General features: G+C 42.8%; 1 protein-coding gene across 1 annotated transcript in view; it reads right to left on the bottom strand.

The window, feature by feature from the left end:
- Positions 1-2,443: 2,443 nt before the first annotated feature.
- The window catches only part of LOC311516775 (collagen alpha-4(VI) chain-like), a gene marked incomplete at its 5' end in the record, with an annotated part of 111,336 nt that continues 94,039 nt past the window's right edge, over positions 2,444-19,740 (bottom strand). Inside the window, 5 exon segments of the mRNA XM_084621113.1 lie at positions 2,444-2,720; positions 4,517-4,782; positions 5,017-5,110; positions 6,653-7,297; positions 9,779-9,854. Of these exon segments, the coding sequence (XP_084477239.1) occupies positions 2,548-2,720; positions 4,517-4,782; positions 5,017-5,110; positions 6,653-7,297; positions 9,779-9,854 (1,254 nt within the window). The 3' untranslated portion in view covers positions 2,444-2,547.

Consider the following 19,740-nt stretch of genomic DNA (forward strand, 5'->3'; position numbering starts at 1 on the left):
GTAGTCTGGGTGAAAGTTAATGGCCTGTGATATACAGACGATCAGACTAGATGATCTACTGTTCCCTTCTCAGCTTGAACTCTATGAATATCCTGCTGCAAACTTGACTGGTTTCAGTGGCATTACTGACTTTCCCCATAGGAGATCAGGAGGCCTGGAGGCTTTAAGATTGGCCAGAGTCTTTCAGCAGGATAGGCTTTAGAACATGTTTTCATCAGGTTTTTTTAAATAAGAAATCAATTAACTATTTCTCCAATCAACACAGAGAATCAGCCCCCTCCACCCCACACACACACAATCCAATCCCACCACACATACTCTCCAGCTGCAGCCAAATGGATACCATTTGGTGGGTGATATCACTGTGATATCACCTCCTCCAGGAGGGAGACTAGATTGCGTTGTAAGTGCTATGTGACCACCGCTGATGTGGGGCAAGCTGTATACTGTTTCAAATAGGATGCTATGGGCTAGAGCCACAAAGGGGACTTAGGTTCAGTGTCGCTTCACTTTCTTTCAGGTGCCTTGCCGCCTAATGAAAGTCACAGCCTCAAGCTGAGTGCCGAGGCTCCCAATACACTGCAAGGGGAGGGTTAGGCACCGAAGAATAGGATGCATGCTGAGTGGGGAGCCACCTAAGCTAGCCAAGAGGAAATGATGAGGAGAGGAGCGTGGCCTATGCCCAGCCCCTCAAAGTCCTGATTCCTCTCCTAGAGGAAGGCGCCTAAGCCCTTTCTTGCCCCCCCCGCAAAAATGGTGGTGATGTTGCCACTGCCTCTACCCACCCCTTAACCTTTAGCCCAGGGATTAGAGCACTCACAGAGGATATGAGAAATCAAGGTGCAGATCCCCATCTGCCTGCTAGGGAGCAAGGATTGGAACCCACCTCTCCGGAGACTGCCATAACCACTAGGAGATGGGGTACTCTGGGTCCGGTCTGTCTCTCCTGTTGAAGCTGTTCCCCTTTGTGTAAGTAATTAAATATCCATTGGGACAGAAAAAGAGGGTGAGTGATGCTGTAGCCCAATGGCTAGGGTGCTCACCTGGGATGTCAGAGACTCAAATGCCCGTTCCAATGACCATTTATTTAATTATTTCTACAACGTGGCACAGCTTGAGCAAGAGGGATTGAAAAAGCCCCACCCCAGAATTTTCCATAGCCCAGCGGTTAGGGCACACTCCTGCCAGGTGGGAGATAGAGATTCCAATCCCTGCTCCAAATCAGGCAAAGGGATTATTTGAACCTGGGACTCCCACAGCCTGAGGGAGTGCTCTACCCACTGCATTAAAGGTCATAAGGGAACCATATCTTCCTCTGATATTTTGTGCATGGCCTGATCTGTTAGGTGTCCTCTGAGAACAGCTACCTGATTAGGCCCCACAAGTGAGCTAGACGGGGGAATACTTAGTCTGAGCATTCTGCTGGGCCTTAGGTATGAGCTGGGTGTCTGGACCGTGGCACTGTGTGCATGCTGAATGGCAAAATTTAAGGTGCCTAAGGACTTTGTCACCTGTCCTTGAAGGTGTCTAGCTGAGTTAGGGTTTTGAGGTCCTAAATTTTGGATTTAGGGGGCTAAAATGGCAGTTAGGCACATAAATCCCTTTGTGTATCTAGCCCTATGGCTGTAAAGCCACATTTTTCCACTGGGCAATACAACTCAGTGCCAGGTAGCATCATGAACAGGCTCTAAAAGTAGTAGCATGTGCACTTAAAAAACCAAAAACAAACCTTACCTGAAATTCTTTGTGCTTTAAAGAAAAATACATGGCTTTCCCAGCAGTACCAAACACTAATGACCTAACTCTTCTGTATTTGTCCTACACAATCATTGGCAGTTCGTCTGTGTGTTGGTCCCTCAGTGAAAGGAATTTGAGCTATGCTGATTTATATGTGCTGAGAAGCCAATCTACAAGGCTGTCAAAATCAATTTTAAAAAACACAGTGGCACACACCTTAATATTTTAGGCAGAAAGAATTTATTCATATTGGGTTCTTTAAAAGAAGGCTAAGAATGAGGCTACATTAGACACAGACCAGAGCAGAGTGACCTATCATAGCTCTACATCTTTTGAGAGCTAAAATATTGTTTTGACCCATCTTTAACTAGGATTAATTCAGACAAATGAACCAAAACACTTTGACATTAACATCTCACCTCCAATATTATTTTATACAAATGTCTGAGGTATTGATTTATTTTCTTCAGTACGCTTAAAACGTGCATGTTTTGGTGTTATGGAGCAGTATCAAGTACTAGTATTAATTTTTACCTTACCCTTTTAAATAATGCACTGTTGGCTAAGAAAATAATATTTCCTAGACCGGTTCTTCCTAAATCAATTTTTGTAACTCCATTTTCATTATTCAGTTAGCAGGTAAGAAACAACTAAAAATGCCCTCTTGCAACATGGATTTTAATAAGAATGTATTTGTTTGATCTGAAATTTAGAAGCAGTATTGTTAACTTAGAGCTTTTTCTTTTAATCTTTTTCCCCATTGTCCTTACAGCATAGTTGAAGAAGTGAAGTGGTTTGACTGTCTCCACTCTAAGAAGATGCTATGCACAAAGCTTCACATTCCTCTTGAGTTTCAAATCTGTTTTTGTTGCCTCCACAACCGCCATACCAGAATGGAGTGCAGACTTTCTGATCTTTGTCATAATGCCATTTCAGATTGTAATCTTGACATTCTCCTCCATCATGATCCACTGCACAAGCATCTAAAAAAGGCAAATAAAGGTTATGGTTAAAGTTTGTGAGGGAGAGAACCAAAATCATCAGAGCTGGTACTTCAGAGGCAAAGAATATTCTGTTCAAGCTGGCAGACAACAGAATTAGTAAGCTTTCTCAGGTCTTACTAGAGAACACGTTGTCTGTCTAGAACATCGCTGGTTGGAGGGAACACGATTCTATTCTCACTTCAACTAGTGAGGTTTTGAAATGAGCGGAGCTACATAGGGGAAAATAGAAGTGAAGGGCCATATGGTTTTAGTGTCTAGGCTGGTTTATAAAACAGTTATACCTGGTCTATAGTGATCAGGCAAATCATGTTAGCATGAACTGTTTAACTATGTAAAAACTGTTCTTATTTTATCCTATTGTAGATGTGTTCGTAAAGAGGTGTTACCAACCACATCTTCTTCCAGCAAACGACACTAAAGGTCATGCTTAACAGGAGAAATCCATGAAAGTCTCTGATCCAAGTTCAGTGGTGATAAGTTATAGTGGGAATACACTGTTCAGAAAATAGATATAAGTAGTGTAACCTGCAGCAATCTGACATACAGGAGGCCAGATTTTGACCACATTTACACCTGTGTAAATTCAGACTCACTCGGCTGAAGTCAAAGGAGTGACTCCAAATTTTCACAAGTGTATGAAATCAGAATCTGGCACAGAAGGAAAGCCAGGTATCAGGAAAGGAAACAGGAGGATGTAAAATAGTGTGGGACAATAACTTTATCTTGTACTTTCCATCCTACCCTTCTTCCTCATCAGCATGGATATGCTGAATTGCAAATCAGTGCCAGTTACAGCTCCTTACAGCTGGGAATCCCAAGCAGTGGTAAGTGTATGCAGTGAATTGATGGAACATTTTTTTAAAGTAGGTGGTAAGTGAACCAATGAAGTTTGGGAACTGCTAGATTATACAAGTCTTTTAAGAAGTTTATATCACTATCAATGAATTAACTTTAGAACCATAAGCTGCAGCTTGTAAATTATATTGTATTTGCATTGCAGCAGTTGATCAACATACAAACACTCCCCACACCCATGCATCTGCCCTTTGTCAACAGGAATTCTATTGGGTTGTAGATTTTCAAAAAGGTGAAGGGGAGCCACTAAATTAAATGTGGGTAACTCTTATGGAATTTTTGTGACAATATATCTAGTAACCAGATCTTTAACTTTCAGCCTATTGCATCATATAAAGAAAATCTGCAATGAAATACACACAGCTAGGTGGAAAGTGAACAGTTATCACTGGCAGGGTATGATGAGCCTCTGTTTGGATGGGGACATACCTGATGGATGACTCAGTCCCTTGTGCAAGAATGGGCAGTAGTGGAATCATAGATGTACTGTCCCACATGCTAAGGCCTGTCATCCTAGAAAAGGTTAGTGTTCAGAAGAAGCGGCCCTGTTAGCTCAATAATAATAGAGCAATTTGCTGAAAGTGTCAATATCCTAGCAGGCTTTGAGGATTCAGTTTAATTTGGACTGACAAGAATTAGCTGCCTCTTTGTTTTGTTTAACTAGAACTGCAGCTGTATTTCTCTGATAAAACATTCTAGATCCAAGTTAAAGACTAAATGACAGCACCAGTTCTGCCCTCTGTTACACACATGGAAATAGCACAAAGCAAATTAGGCTGTATTTCATTTGTATGGCCAACAAAAAGCTTAAGAAGCCAAGGAACTGACTAAATACTATGAGTCTGAGACAAAGCCCATTGAAGGAACAGCAGTCTTTCCACTGACTTCAAAGGGCTTTGCCTCAGGACCTAGAAACATACCATAGTTAGCATATGCAGCTCCAGTTTCTACTGTCTCCTCTAAGTTTTCTTCATTCTTCTCTGGGACTTCTCCATATTCCTCTAGCTTGGTCTCTTTGGCATTGCCCTCTGTGAAATACTTCTCCTCAAAATCATATTTTTCTTCTTGTCTGACATTTACAGGTTCCTCCTGAGTGGCTTCTGTAATTTCTTCTATCATTCTGCTTTCCATTAGCTCTTCCAAATTCCCACCACTGTCAACTCCACCAAATTCAGGGAAAGGAATCCTGCAGGGGAAATACCTCACTTTAGCAATAGTTTGTATGTGAAGAAGATGCAAAAGGCTCATTCACTCAAGTTATTCCTAATGGAAAACTTTGGGCCTGATCCTGTTTCCATGAAAGCTAATGGGAATTTTGCCATTGCCTTCAAGGGGACAGGTCCCTTATTTGGAGAACAGGCTGTACATATGCAATTGTACTCCCCACACCCCTGAAACAATTCAGAAGGAGTTACCCTACCTCTCCAGAACAGCTACTTGCTGTTGTGCATCTCCTCGATTTAAGGCTTCACACTCTTCTCGCAGTTCTGGAGAAGGATAACTGTTCATTCCCCCTGTAGGAAGAGCACAGATAGCAAAGTGTAAAAAACGCATGAAATTATTCTTGTGAATTCAAGTAAGGATTTTCCAATAAATAAGCATAGCACAACTAGAGAAACTGGAACCAAGAGACAGGAGAAAGGGGAAATAAGTCCACAGAAAATAGCACTGGATATCACCCATATAGCCTGTCCAATAACTGAGGCTCAGGAAACTCCAGATTCACCTTGTGTAGATGCATCTGATTCTCTAATATACTGAATATCTTTTTATAGAAGTTGGAGCTTCTATTAAATGTATTCCTGGTGTGGCTTGAAATCAATGACAGCTTCGAAATTAGACTTGATGCTTTTATATTGCTTATATCAAAATGCTTATAAAACATTAATGAATTATTCCTCATATCTGTGAAAATAGGGAAGTATTATCCCCACTTCACAGAGGTGGGGGAAAAACGAGATAGAGAGTAAATGATTTGCCAATGGTCACAGAGGAAGGCTGTGGTAAAACCAGGAATAGAACTTAGTTCTTCCTTGACTGCACACCTGATCCTCTTCAGAATTTGGCCCCAGACATCATTAGAATGTAAAGTTTTGTATTATAGGTATTTCTATGGTGCTCATCACCATAGTATCAGAATGGAGTTTACCTTCTTTTGTATACTAAGTGTAGTAAGATGAGGCCCTGAAACAGGAACCCTTGTATCAGAGGCCTGAACTAAAGTAATGGTCAATGCTTTATGTTAGCAAAGTCAAGTTCAGCTGTGAGCCAGAGGCAGGCCCTGCTCACAGAAGTTGGCAAGAAGAAGGCTGCTAATTGCACGTATACACATATCTAAAAGGTATCAAGTACTAATAGGATGAACATGTGCAGAACATTCTGGTACAAACACATTCCACAGAGATAGTGAGGAACAGGCTGTCCCATCCTAAAGGCAGGGTCAAAAGGATAATATGATGGATAGAGTTGTTTGTTCGAACCAACATGTACCAGAAGACAGGCAGCACCTCAACACGCAGAGGGGTTTTACCTCAAAGTGTCAGGAATGATGTGTAACTTGTTTGTACCTGTGTATAAGAATGCATCCCTGAGTGGATAGCTTTGTCTGGCCTAGGGGGCAGTGGAGAGTCCTGCCACTGACTGAGCAGGTCCATTGTCAGGGGACACATATTTGTAGTATGTCCTGTAGAGTCTATAGGGAACTATTACTGTGCTTCGTTTGACAATAAACCCGGGTGCCTTCGCACCTTATGAGAGTCTGTGGTCATTGGGGGTTCTCTCGGGGTCTGCTGTGTCAGCTGTCTGCACAGAGGCAGGACAGCACACAGAGGGAACACATGCACGCAGCCAGCTGTTATCAACATTGAACAGAACAGAGCACCACACCGGTGACATCTGACGACACTATGCATGACACTATAAAAACTCAAAAACTTCTATTACTAGAAATTCTTGTGCTTCTCATGACTGACGGTGAATGTGCATTACTGATGGTGAAGCAATTCTCATTGCTTCAATAACAGAAGTAAGTTGGATTGTGTGCTACTGGGAGACACGACTAAACTTCTGAGCATATGCCATTTCAAGTTTCAGAGCCCTACCCAGCTGCACTAGGTGCTGTTCTGCTGGGAAGCTCGAAAGCTCTGTCAGCTCGCTGCTGGTAATATAGTTTCCAAGTGCTAGGGTGAACATGATGAATCCTTGGCACTTGGCTTGCAGTGAGACCTCTCTCAGTTTCTGTCTGTCCCAGGAACTCGTCTTACTTCCAAGTATTGTAAATATGACCCTGTGTTGTCTCGGCTCGGGGGCTTTGAAAAATATATTGTCAATTGTCCATTGCAGAGCATTACCAATGGCAGATGGCCCTTCCAGCTGGTGAACAGATTCTTGGATATGTCTCTTCATCGAATGTTTACCACTGTACGTGATCAGATCAAACTCTTTGTTCACTGGGCTTGGGTTTCTGTTGGAGATAAAGCTTCGAGGAGCCTGCTGCACCAGTGCCACCCTCGCCCCTTCATCCGATCCCCTCAGCTGTGAGGTGATAAAGTGATCGAGCATGGTACTCACAAAGTCTTTGGCTCTCTCAAACTCATCACTGTCAATGCTGCCAGAGCTGTCCATGACATAAGTGATGTCCATGTTCACCATGACTGGTGGGGGAACTGTCACTTCACAGTTTGTATCTGGTTTGCATTTATCTAGGCAGGAAGCATTGAACTGTAAGCTATTTTACAGTGTAACAAAAGCAATCACTTTAAAACTGCAGTGAGGGTTTGTTTGTTTGTTTTTCATTTAAAAAGTTTGTCCTAAAAATTATTTTGAAAGCTCTTCTAAGTTGGTCCGATAAACTACACTGACTGACTCCCTTTAAATTATGTTCTGAGATCTCATGGGACATAACGCAGCAGTAATAACAGAAAATGCCCAACATGTGTTGAAGAGCTCATCTGTTTTTTCTTTCCTTGAAACCTAAACAAAATAAATGATACTGGAACAAACTCTATTTTTTATCTGACTATTGGCTGTCATTCCTAAATATAACTGTCCCGTCCACTCCCTTTTTCTTCTCCCTCCTGGAAATGTGGAAGTTATAGTAAATGAGCCTCTTTTCCCAGAAGCATAACTCTATTTTGAGTAACTTCCACTAGAAGGAAAATGCCAAATTTTATCTTTTCTTTCACCACTCAGTGGACAACTAAACAGCATTCTTATTCTTATATCTAATTCTTACTATCTATCTTGGCTAGAAAATTATTGCACTAATATCCGGAGGACCTGTTGCTGTGAAGGTCAGTGCATGGATACAAAAACACTGTATCAATTAACACTGATTTTTGTTAAGTGAAATGAGCAGCCTTACCATAGCAGAGTGTGCAATATGTGATGCTTTCATAGAATCATAAAATCATAGAATATCAGGTTGGAAGGGACCCCAGAAGGTCATCTAGTCCAACCCCCTGATCGAAGCAGGACCAATTCCCAGTTAAATCATCCCAGCCAGGGCTTTGTCAAGCCTGACCTTAAAAACCTCTAAGGAAGGAGATTCTACCACCTCCCTAGGTAACGCATTCCAGTGTTTCACCACCCTCATAGTGAAAAAGTTTTTCCTAATATCCAATCTAAACCTCCCCCACTGCAACTTGAGACCATTACTCCTCGTTCTGTCATCTGCTACCATTGAGAACAGTCTAGAGCCATCCTCTTTGGAACCCCCTTTCAGGTAGTTGAAAGCAGCTATCAAATCCCCCCTCATTCTTCTCTTCTGCAGACTAAACAATCCCAGTTCCCTCAGCCTCTCCTCATAAGTCATGTGTTCTAGACCCCTAATCATTTTTGTTGCCCTTTGCTGGACTCTCTCCAATTTATCCAAATCCTTCTTGTAGTGTGGGGCCCAAAACTGGACACAGTACTCCAGATGAGGCCTCACCAATGTCGAATAGAGGGGAACGATCACGTCCCTCGATCTGCTCACTATGCCCCTACTTATACATCCCAAAATGCCATTGGCCTTCTTGGCAACAAGGGCACACTGCTGACTCATATCCAGCTTCTCATCCACTGTCACCCCTAGGTCCTTTTCCGCAGAACTGCTGCCTAGCCATTCGGCCCCTAGTCTGTAGCGGTGGATTGGATTCTTCCGTCCTAAGTGCAGGACCCTGCACTTATCCTTATTGAACCTCATCAGATTTCTTTTGGCCCAATCCTCCAATTTGTCTAGGTCCTTCTGTATCCTATCCCTCCCCTCCAGCGTATCTACCACTCCTCCCAGTTTAGTATCATCCGCAAATTTGCTGAGAGTGCAATCCACACCATCCTCCAGATCATTTATGAAGATATTGAACAAAACCGGCCCCAGGACCGACCCCTGGGGCACTCCACTTGACACCAGCTGCCAACTAGACATGGAGCCATTGATCACTACCCGTTGAGCCCGACAATCTAGCCAGCTTTCTACCCACCTTATAGTGCATTCATCCAGCCCATACTTCCTTAACTTGCTGACAAGAATACTGTGGGAGACCGTGTCAAAAGCTTTGCTAAAGTCAAGAAACAATACATCCACTGCTTTCCCTTCATCCACAGAACCAGTAATCTCATCATAAAAGGCGATTAGATTAGTCAGGCATGACCTTCCCTTGGTGAATCCATGCTGGCTGTTCCTGATCACTTTTCTCTCATGCAAGTGCTTCAGGATTGATTCTTTGAGGACCTGCTCCATGATTTTTCCAGGGACTGAGGTGAGGCTGACTGGCCTGTAGTTCCCAGGATCCTCCTTCTTCCCTTTTTTTAAAGATTGGCACTACATTAGCCTTTTTCCAGTCATCCGGGACTTCCCCCGTTCGCCACGAGTTTTCAAAGATAATGGCCAATGGCTCTGCAATCACAGCCGCCAATTCCTTCAGCACTCTCGGATGCAACTCGTCTGGCCCCATGGACTTGTGCACGTCCAGCTTTTCTAAATAGTCCCTAACCACCTCTATCTCCACAGAGGGCTAGCCATCTCTTCCCCATTTTGTGATGCCCAGCGCAGCAGTCTGGGACCTGACCTTGTTAGTGAAGACAGAGGCAAAAAAGCATTGAGTACATTAGCTTTTTCCACATCCTCTGTCACTAGGTTGCCTCCCTCATTCAGTAAGGGGCCCATACTTTCCTTGGCTTTCTTCTTGTTGCCAACATACCTGAAGAAACCCTTTCCAAGCGCTGATCCTGCTGCCTTTCCCAAATAAGCAGTTGAAATCTTCTAGTGTCATCCATCTGTTTTAAAGCAAACATTTATTTATAAATTTATTTATAAATAGCTTAAACAAGAAGAACTGCACTCAAAGAATAGACCACTTTTCTGAACTAAGGGTATTTCTCTGCTGAAACAAACTATCAATAACTCAACAAGTTAATGGTTATAACACTGAACAGGCCCAAACTAGAAATTGCGTAACTTCTTGGGTATTCGCAAAAAGAAAAGAAAAGGAATACTTGTGGCACCTTAGAGACTAACCAATTTATTAGAGCATAAGCTTTCGTGAGCTACAGCTCACTTCCTCAGATGCATATCGTGGAAACTGCAGCAGGCTTTATATATACACAGAGAATATGAAACAATACCTCCTCCCACCCCACTGTCCTGCTGGTAATAGCTTATCTAAAGTGATCATCAGGTGGGCCATTTCCAGCATAAATCCAGGTTTTCTCACCCTCCACCCCCCCACACAAATTCACTCTCCTGCTGGTGATAGCCCATCCAAAGTGACAACTCTTTACACAATGTGCATGACAATCAAGTTGGGCTATTTCCTGCACAAATCCAGGTTTTCTCACATCCCCCCCCACCCCCATACACACACAAACTCACTCTCCTGCTGGTAATAGCTCATCCAAACTGACCACTCTTCAAGTTTAAATCCAAGTTAAACCAGAACATCTGGGGGGGGGGGTAGGAAAAAACCATGAGCTCCTGCAGCTGCTGTCCATGATTAGGACAATTAACATGTGGAGGAGGCAAAACATTCAGAATGGAAGGAAAAGTTAGCAAAAAATAACAAAAATCAACCCCCGCTCTGATAAAGTACATCTGAAATAAAACTTTATATAAATTCTGCATCCAAGTAGGAAGGTCTAGTAGGTAAAGTGTTGTACTAACGTTCAAGATCAGCTTTCAGTTCTGGCTCTGCCGCAGTCATTCTATGTGACTTTAGGCAAGTTCCAAAACCTCTCTGTGCTAAGTTCCTGTCTGCAAAATGGAGATAATAGTGCTTCCTTTCTCCAACATTGTGTCTGCCTTGTCTGTTTAGACTGTAAGATCTTTAGGGCAGGTACTGACGTCTCACTCTGTGTTTGCACAGCACTAGGCACAATGGGTTTCAGATCCTGGCTGGGACTGTTAGGTGCTACTGCAAACAAATAACATAGCATGGTCTCAGGTTCTGTGGTGTTTAACTAATATTTGGAGAACTAGAAGAATTCTTCCACTGTCTCCGCCTCAAATAATTCTTTCACAACAATGACAACTCCACTCACAATTACCATGTTCCCACTGACAAGTTAAGAAAAAAGAATCATCTGACTGGATAGCACAGAGTGCAGAAAACCACACTCTTGATCATTACGGTGATTACTTCAGGAAAAAAAATTGACTGCAAAATCCTTAACAAACATCACATCAACCATAATCTCTCCACCCACCAAAAGAACAGCCAAACGGTACCCAAAAAAATCTAAGTACCGGATAGTGATCAAACTGGCAAACAAAGAGTGTGACATTGTAGTCCTCAACATGATGACTACATTAAAGAGGTCAACTGACAACTCTCTTACACCACCTACTATAAAGAACTCAGAAGACCCCACACCACAATTTACTCGGGAACTTAAGGATTCCATCAAATCCTTCCCCATACAACTCCAAGAGAAACTCCACAATCTCACCTACCCACCCAAGCAATCTTCTACATGCTTCCAAGATACACAAACAAGGGAACCCAGGCAGACCCATCATATCTGGCCACAGCACCCTTACTGAAGGAATATTGGGACTCATAGAACCCATCCTCAAATCACTCATCACACAAAAGGCCAGCTTCATCCAGGACACAACTGACTACCTCCACAAAGTCCACAATATTAACAGCCTCCCTCGGAACACCAACCTCACCACTATGGATGTCATTTCCTTATACACCAACATCCCTCACAATGATGACCTCAAATATTTACAAGACAATGGACAACCCTCTGATATCTACCCCAAACACATCATCAAACTCATCCATTTCATCCTCACTCATAACAATTTTACATTCAACAACAAACATTTTGTTCAAACCATGGGAACAGCCATGGGTACTAGGATGGCTCCCCAATATGCCAACCTCTTCATGGGCCACCTTTGAAGAATTGCTGGACCATTGCACCATGAAACCAATAATACATCAATGATATTTTTTATCCTCTGGACAGACAGCTTAAACTCCCAAATAGATTTTCACCAAAACTTCAACAACCACCACCCATCCATTAAGCTCTCTCTGGAACACTCCCACACTAGCATTGACTTCCTGGACACCACAATCGGTTTCAACAATGGAACCCTACAGACAACCATGTAGAAGAAACCCCCAGATCACACACCACTCTCCATAGATCCAGTAACCACCCCAAACACACCAAGAAATCTGTTGTCTACAACCAGGCACTCAGATACCACAGAATACTCTCCAAGGAGCAAGTCCAGGATATACGGTTTAATACACTTAAAATTGCCTTTGCCAAGCAAGGACACTGCACCAGAGAAGTAGATTGCATCATGGAACCTGCCGCCCAAATGCCCCCAAGAGAACCTGCTTCAATTCAGAAATAAAACCCCCTATGACTGCACACCCCTAGCTGTCATCTACCACCCCACACTGGAACTCATACAGGATATCAAACTACCACCCATACTCAATGGGGACCCCATCCTTAAAGCAATCTTTCCTGAACCTCCCAATCCTGACCTTCAAACAACATCCCCCCCATCATCACAAGCTCATCATCAGGAGCAAGCTCCCCACAGACCAGGACACACCAACTCAAAGTGGCAGCAGACCCTGCCAGAACAACAGATGCAAAACCTGCAGACATCTCTCCACTGCTACAATGAGCAAACCCCCCACAACACACCTTTCAAGATCCATGGATCCTACGCATGCCTATCACAACACATGGTGTGCCTCATCCAGTGCACTAAAATGCCCTAATAACAAATATATGGGTGAAACCAGACCCTCACTTTGCTCTCAGATGAACTCACACAGGAAAATGAGAGATAAAAACAACCTATTACCTATGGGTGAACACTTTGCAGAAAGCAATCACTCTATAGCTGACCTATCTGTCCTCATCCTCAAAGAAACCTGCACAACACTTTCAAGAGATGAGCCCGAGTGCTTAAATTCATAACTTTGCTAGACACTAAAAATCTGGACATAAGAATGGCCATACTGGGTCAGACCAAAGGTCCATCTAGCCCAGTATTCTGTCTTCCAACACTGGCCAATGCCAGGTGCTTCAGAGGGAATGAACAGAACAGGCAATCATCGAGTGATCCGTCTCTTGTTGTCCACTCCCAGCTTCTGGCAATCAGAGGCTAGGGACACTCAGAACATAGGGTTGCATTCCTGATCACCTTGCATCTTGGCCAATGACCACTGATGGACCTAATCTCCATTAGTTCTTTTTTTAAGCCTGTTACAGTTTTGGCCTTCACAACATCCCCTGACAATAAGTTCCATTGTATTGTGTGAAGAAGTACTTCCTTGTGTGTGTTTTTAAACCTGCGGCGTATTAATTTTATTAGGTGACCCCTGGTTCTTGTGTTTACCTAAAGGAGTAAATAACACTTTCCATATTCACTTTCTCCACACCAGTCACAATTTTATGTACTTCTATGATATCTCTCCGAGTCGTTTCTTTTCCAAACTGAAACGTCCCAGTCTTTTTAATGTCTCCTCATACAGAAACTGTTCTATGCCCCTAATCATTTTTTTTGCCTTTCTTGGTAGCTGTTCCAGTTCTAATAGATCTTTTTTGTGATGGGGCAATTTTGTTCCCCAGTCACCCAGTTCTGTGAGATCCCATTGTAACTCTTTGCAGTCAGCTTTGGAGGAGGCAGCATGGGCCAGGGGAGCTGAGGGTTGTGAGGAGATGTGGGGAATACAAGAGCAGTTCCCCTGAAACTGTGACAATGATATATTTTATTTCATTTTTTCTAGAGGCCCTAATCTAGCACAGTACTTAAACATGCTTAAATTCAAGCACTTGAGCAGTTCCATTGATTTCAATGGGACGACTCAGAAGCTTATAAGTAAGCATATGCTTAAGAGTTTGCTGGATTGGGGCCTCAATGTCAGACTATATTTAATAAGAACTGGAAAGTCACACTATTAAACTTTGTAATATTAATAGCAAAAGTGGGCCAGTTGTGAAGCTTCCATCCAAATTCAAGTTTCTAAACTTCAGATCCAAACCCAAGCCACTTCACAAGAGTGTTGGGATTCGGAATTCTGAACTGGCCAGTCATAAAAATAAACTTGACCCATGAAGGTGAAATCTGGATCTAGATCTGATCTTCCTCATGTTTCTGAGTGGTTTGAATTCTGTGTCCTAGTTTGGGGTCCATCTCTAGTTAAAAGTGAACTGTAAAGAGAAAATGGAATGGCAGGCAAGCTGAGAAATGTGACTTGACCATCCTTGCTAACTGAGCTGGGCACAGGAGTTTGAGCAGAGAAATCCATTTTTATTTACTTTCCAAAAATTCTTTCAAACTACTATCCTCCTGCCATGAAATCTGTTTTTACAGGTTTGCTAATGATGCCCCATATTCATCATTCTGTGATACTACAGATACCAGAAGAGTCAGATGCCAGAAAAGACATCATAGCCCCAGGAGGGTTAGCATGAGATTTCTGGTACCTGTGGTGCCCAAGAGCCAATGTCTCCTTGTAAACCCAGAAGAGAGAGCAGATTTAAATGTTCAGAGTTCAAGAGAGCATGAAACTGTTAAGAGGTAAATGGGTGGGGTCCGTGCAATCTGCCTGGAGGATTGAAGCCGGTGGGTTCGGACGGCCAGCCTGGGACGACGGATCCCCTTCGTCCCCCTCCAGGCGGTGTCGAGAGGGGACCACTGCTCGGATGGCCCCAGCTCACATTGGGTGCATTTCCACTGAGGCGATGCACCACAACTGGCTCTGGGTCGGCTGGGCCAGTGGACGGTGTGAGGTCGGTAGTGGCCCCCAGTGCACCGGGATTGGATCTTCTTCGAGTCAGGTTGCTTGGGAATGAAGCCCAAAGCTGGTGGTAAACTCCATCTAAGGCTAATTACTGGCATGAGACCGATAGTCAACAAATACCATAAGGGAAAGTTGAAAAGAACTTTGAAGAGAGAGTTCAAGAGAGCGTGAAAACATTAAGAGGTAAACGGGTGGGGTCCACACAGTCTGCCTGGAGGATTCAACCCAGCGGGTTCGGTCGGCCGGCCCAGGACGATGGATCCCCCTCGTCCACCTCCAGGGAGTGTCGAGAGGGGACCACCGCTTGGACGGCCCCAACCCCCATTGGGTGCATTTCCACCAAGGTGGTGCGCTGCAACTGGCTCTGGGTCGGCTGGGACCATGGAGGGTGTGAGGCCGGTTGTGGCCCCCGGTGCACCGGGACCGGGTCTTCTTCGAGTCCGGTTGCTTGGGAATGCAGATTTAAATGGAGAGGGAAAGTAATTTTTTATGGTTAAATTAGAACTGATTCCTGACATAATTATTGGGTGCTAATATTATCACAAGAGCTTTAAAAGATCATATCAAAGGATTGGTTTACAAATATCTCTGTTCTTCACATCAGTGGTTCTCAACCTTTCCAGACTATTGTACTCCTTTCAGGAGTCTGATTTCAGCCCTAGGTGGCGGGGCTAGAGCTTTGACTTCAGCATGTATATCTTGCATTCTAAACAGGGACCCTGCTTGCCACCCCCTAATGCTGGCCCTGCACTTACAACTCCCCCCTCAAACCCATCCCACAACCCCCAGACTGAGAAATACTGATCTAGCATATAGAACAGTGTAAACACATCAATGTCTGTATGAAATTACAGTTTGTACTGACTTTGCTAGTGCTTTTTATGGAGCCTGTTGAAAAACTAGGCAAATATCTAGATGGTCTACCCTACAGAAGACCTGTACATCCACCCAGGGGTACGTGTATCCCTGGTTGAGAACCACTGCTTCCAACTGATAAAATACATCAGTGCAATCGAGAGCTTTTTCATGTGTAGCTCTCTTTTAGAACAGTCTCCGTGTGCTATTACATAGTATCGTAAAACATGACATCAAAAGTAGCTCTAGAAATCAAAATTCCTTTGTCTCTTGAGTACTTGCCCTAAACGCTGCTACATACCATCAGCACCTTTAAATTGTGCCCTCCCTGCCCCCCACATTCAGCAGTTACCAGTTGCCTCTGGTTTGAACTTTCATTTTCTTGCCTGGAGGGTTCCTGACATTTCTTGAATTTGGAACCCGGGGAATAAACAAGACTGAAATGTAGACAATAAATTAAAGTAAATCTGAGGCTTCACACTAGTCTTGTTTGGATTACAGTTCCATATAGTCTTGCCCTTGGAAAGCATTTGTTACAGCAAGAATAAAATATATGGTCCTGAAATGTGTTTCTTTAGCTTGCCAGTGTGACCTTCCACTGTGGTGGTCAGACATACGCCTTTTACTCATCCCGTTGATTTTAATATATTGCTACACAACAGGCAGATTAGCTGTGTTTAATAATGGAAAACAGATTCTGATCCTTAACTTCTTAATGGCAAAATTCCTTGTGGCACTGGTGGTAATAAGGACTGCCTCTTAAAATGTACTGTGAATACATGTAACGTGGTGTTCATTATGAGATTTTTGTTACTGCAGTTATCTGATGCTGTTAACTTCACCTGCAGTGCTTGGGTACACAAGCTGCTTATGCCAGAAGGTAGATATCTGTGCTTCTGGGTTTTTTTCCCCCCTTGCATAAATTGAGGCAACACTGGGATAAACCCTACAGTCTTATTTTGAATCTATATGTTATTTATCAATTTTGTTTTGAATCTGTATTTATGACACCAGTGGGACTTTTGCTTGAGTAAAGAATGCAAGATTTGGCCCTATACGTTCTCGTTGAGAGGAAAGAGAATGAGGAGCCCTGGTTAACGTTATTTTCTAATTACTGCAAATAGATTATTTATTCTATTCAGGTTCTTATACTACATGTATTACTCTGGTACCTGAGCACTAATTGGTTGTTTCACTCGGCACCTCTCCAAGTTGGGGCCAGAGTGATTTCATAGTCACAATACTCAAGCCAGTACTGGGAATCTATAGACTAGAAACAAATCTCAGGTTATCCTGTTTATTTTTTGTATATCCATGTAATATAAAAGAACACTGATAAAGACACAAGCCTAATTCTCCTTTCAAGGGTTGCACTGGTGCAATTGGAGAATTTGGTCCATTTTTTTTAGCCATAAACATAAGAAGAAAACAAGGAAAGAAAAAGTGGAACCACTAAGCATTGAGGTTGAGGTGGAGATTAAAGATAATCTAGGTATGGGCTAACACCTAAATGAATGCTTTGCCTCAGTTTTTAATAAGGGTAATGAGGAGGTTGGGGGCAGTAGCAGGGTGGCTAATGGGAACAAGGATATGGAAGTAGAAACTACCAAATCCAAGGTAGAAGCCAGACTCAAACATTTTAATGGGATGAAATCAGGGGGCCTGGATAATCTTTATCCAAGAATATTAAAGGAACTGGCACATGAAATTGCAAGCCCAATAGTGAGTGGTTTTCATGAATCTGTGGACTCAGGGGTTGTAACCTAGGAAAGGAGAATTGCACATATCAAGTACCTATATTTAAGAAAGAAATAAAAGATCTGGGAAACTGCAGGCCCGTTAGTTTGACCACAAATGAAACAAAGATCTTAAAACAAATTTTGAAAGAGAAAGTAGTTAAGGATATTGAGATAAATGGTCACTGGGATAAAATACAACATGTTTTTACAAAAGATAGATCATGCCAGACTGACCTGATCTTTCTTTGAGAAGACAACCAATTTTTTAAAAAAAGGAAATGCAGTAGATCTAATATACCTGGATTTCAGTAAAGCATTTGATACAGGTCCACATGGGAAATTATTAGTTATATTGGAGAAGAGGGGGATGAATAAGAGAATTGAAAGGTGGGTAAGGAACTGGTTAAAGGGGAGACTACAGAGGGTCACACTGAAAGGTGAACTGGCAAACTGGAGGAAGGTTACTATGCAGTTCCTCAAGGACCACTCTTATTTAATATTTTCATTAATGACCTTGGCACAAAAAGTGGGAGTATGCTAATAAAATCTGCAGCTGACACAAAGTTGGAGGTATTCCCAATATAGAGGAGGACCGGAATACCATACAAGAAGATTTGGACAACCTTGAAAACTGGAGTAATGGAAATGGGATGAAATTTAATAGTACTAAGTGCAGTGTCATAGCTTTAAGGACTAACAAGAGTTTTTGCTATAAACTAGGGATGTATCAGCTGGAAGCAACAGAGGCGTGGAAAGACCTGGGTGTATAGGTCGATCACATGATAACTATGAACCACCAACATGATGAGGCCATGAAAAAAGCTAATGCAAATCTAGGATTCATGAGGCAAGAAATTTCCAGTGGAGATAGGAAAGTGTTATTACCATTATACAGAGTACTGGTAAGATGTCATCTGGAACACTGTGTGCAATTCTGGTCTCCCTTGTTTAAGAAAGATTAATTCAAATTGGAACAGGTGCAGAGACTGGCTACTAGGATGATCAGAGGAAGGGAGAACCTACCTTACAAGACTTACAGAGCTTGGCTTGTTTAGCCTAACAAATACAAAAGCTGAGGGGAGATATGATTGCTCTTTATAAATACATCAGAAGGATAAACACCAGGAAGAAGGAGGAGTTATTTAAGTTAAGGGCCAATGTTGGCACAAGAACAAATGGATATAAACTGGCCATCAATAAGTTTAAGCTTGAAATTAGATGAAGGTTTCTAATCATCCAAGGAGTGGAGTTTGGGAACAGCCTTCCAAGGAGAGTAGTGGTGGCAAAAAAACCTAACTTGTTTAAAGACTGAGCTTGATAAATTTATGGACGGGGATGGTATGATGAGATTGCCTATAATGGCATATCCACGACTGCTATTAGCGAATATCTCCAAAAACTGGCAATCGGACACTAGATGGGGGGACTCTGAGTTACTACAGAGAATTCTTTTTCAGGTGTCTGGAGGGTGGGTCTTCCTGAGTTGCTCCGGATCTAACTGATTGCCATGTTTGGGATTGGGAAGGAATTTTTCCCCAGATCAGAGACTCTGTTGTTGTTTTTTTTTATCTTCCTCTGCAGGGTGGGGCACAGGGTCATTTACTGGTTTGAACAAGAATAAATAAATAGTGGATTCTCTGTAACTTTAAATCAAGTCTTGAAAGCATGATCTGAGGACTTCAGTAACCCAATTAGAGGTTATGGGTCCCCTACTACAGGAACGTGTGGATGGGGTTCTGTGGCCTGCAATGTGCAGAAGATCAGACTAGATGATCTTGGTTCCCTTCTGGCCTTTGAGTTTGAGACTTTGGCCTAGTAGGGCCCCATAAGACTGGTGGGAGACTGCTGGTATGGTTAGTGTGTGCTTAAATCTGTTTAATTTGTTTTTAATATGTTTTGGGAATCCTTTTACCTTTAAAATAAATATGCTTGCCTAGAAAGAGCTGGGTGGTAACTTGTAACTGCTGGCAATACACTGTTCATAGCCCTAGAAGAGAAAGCAACACACAGGCAGGCACTGTCCATTAGGCAGATTGGCTTGCTGGGGATATAACAGTATGTGGCAGGGAGCTGTGCAGCTTTAAAACCCCCTGGTCAGAACTTCAGAAGGGAATGGGTCAAGGCTTCCTGCCCAGAGAAAAGTGATGGCTGGAGAGCTGTGACCCAACTTGGCATTTCTGGAGTTGACCACAGAGGTGGGGATAGAAGTGCAGTTACCCTGAAACTGTGACAGTAGCTAAGGCAGCATTTAGCCTCAAAGCCTGCTATTGCTGATGATACAGA

Source organism: Lepidochelys olivacea, assembly GCF_965140295.1.
Source record: "Lepidochelys olivacea isolate rLepOli2 genome assembly, chromosome: 2".
In the NCBI taxonomy this organism is placed as follows: Eukaryota; Metazoa; Chordata; order Testudines; family Cheloniidae; genus Lepidochelys; species Lepidochelys olivacea.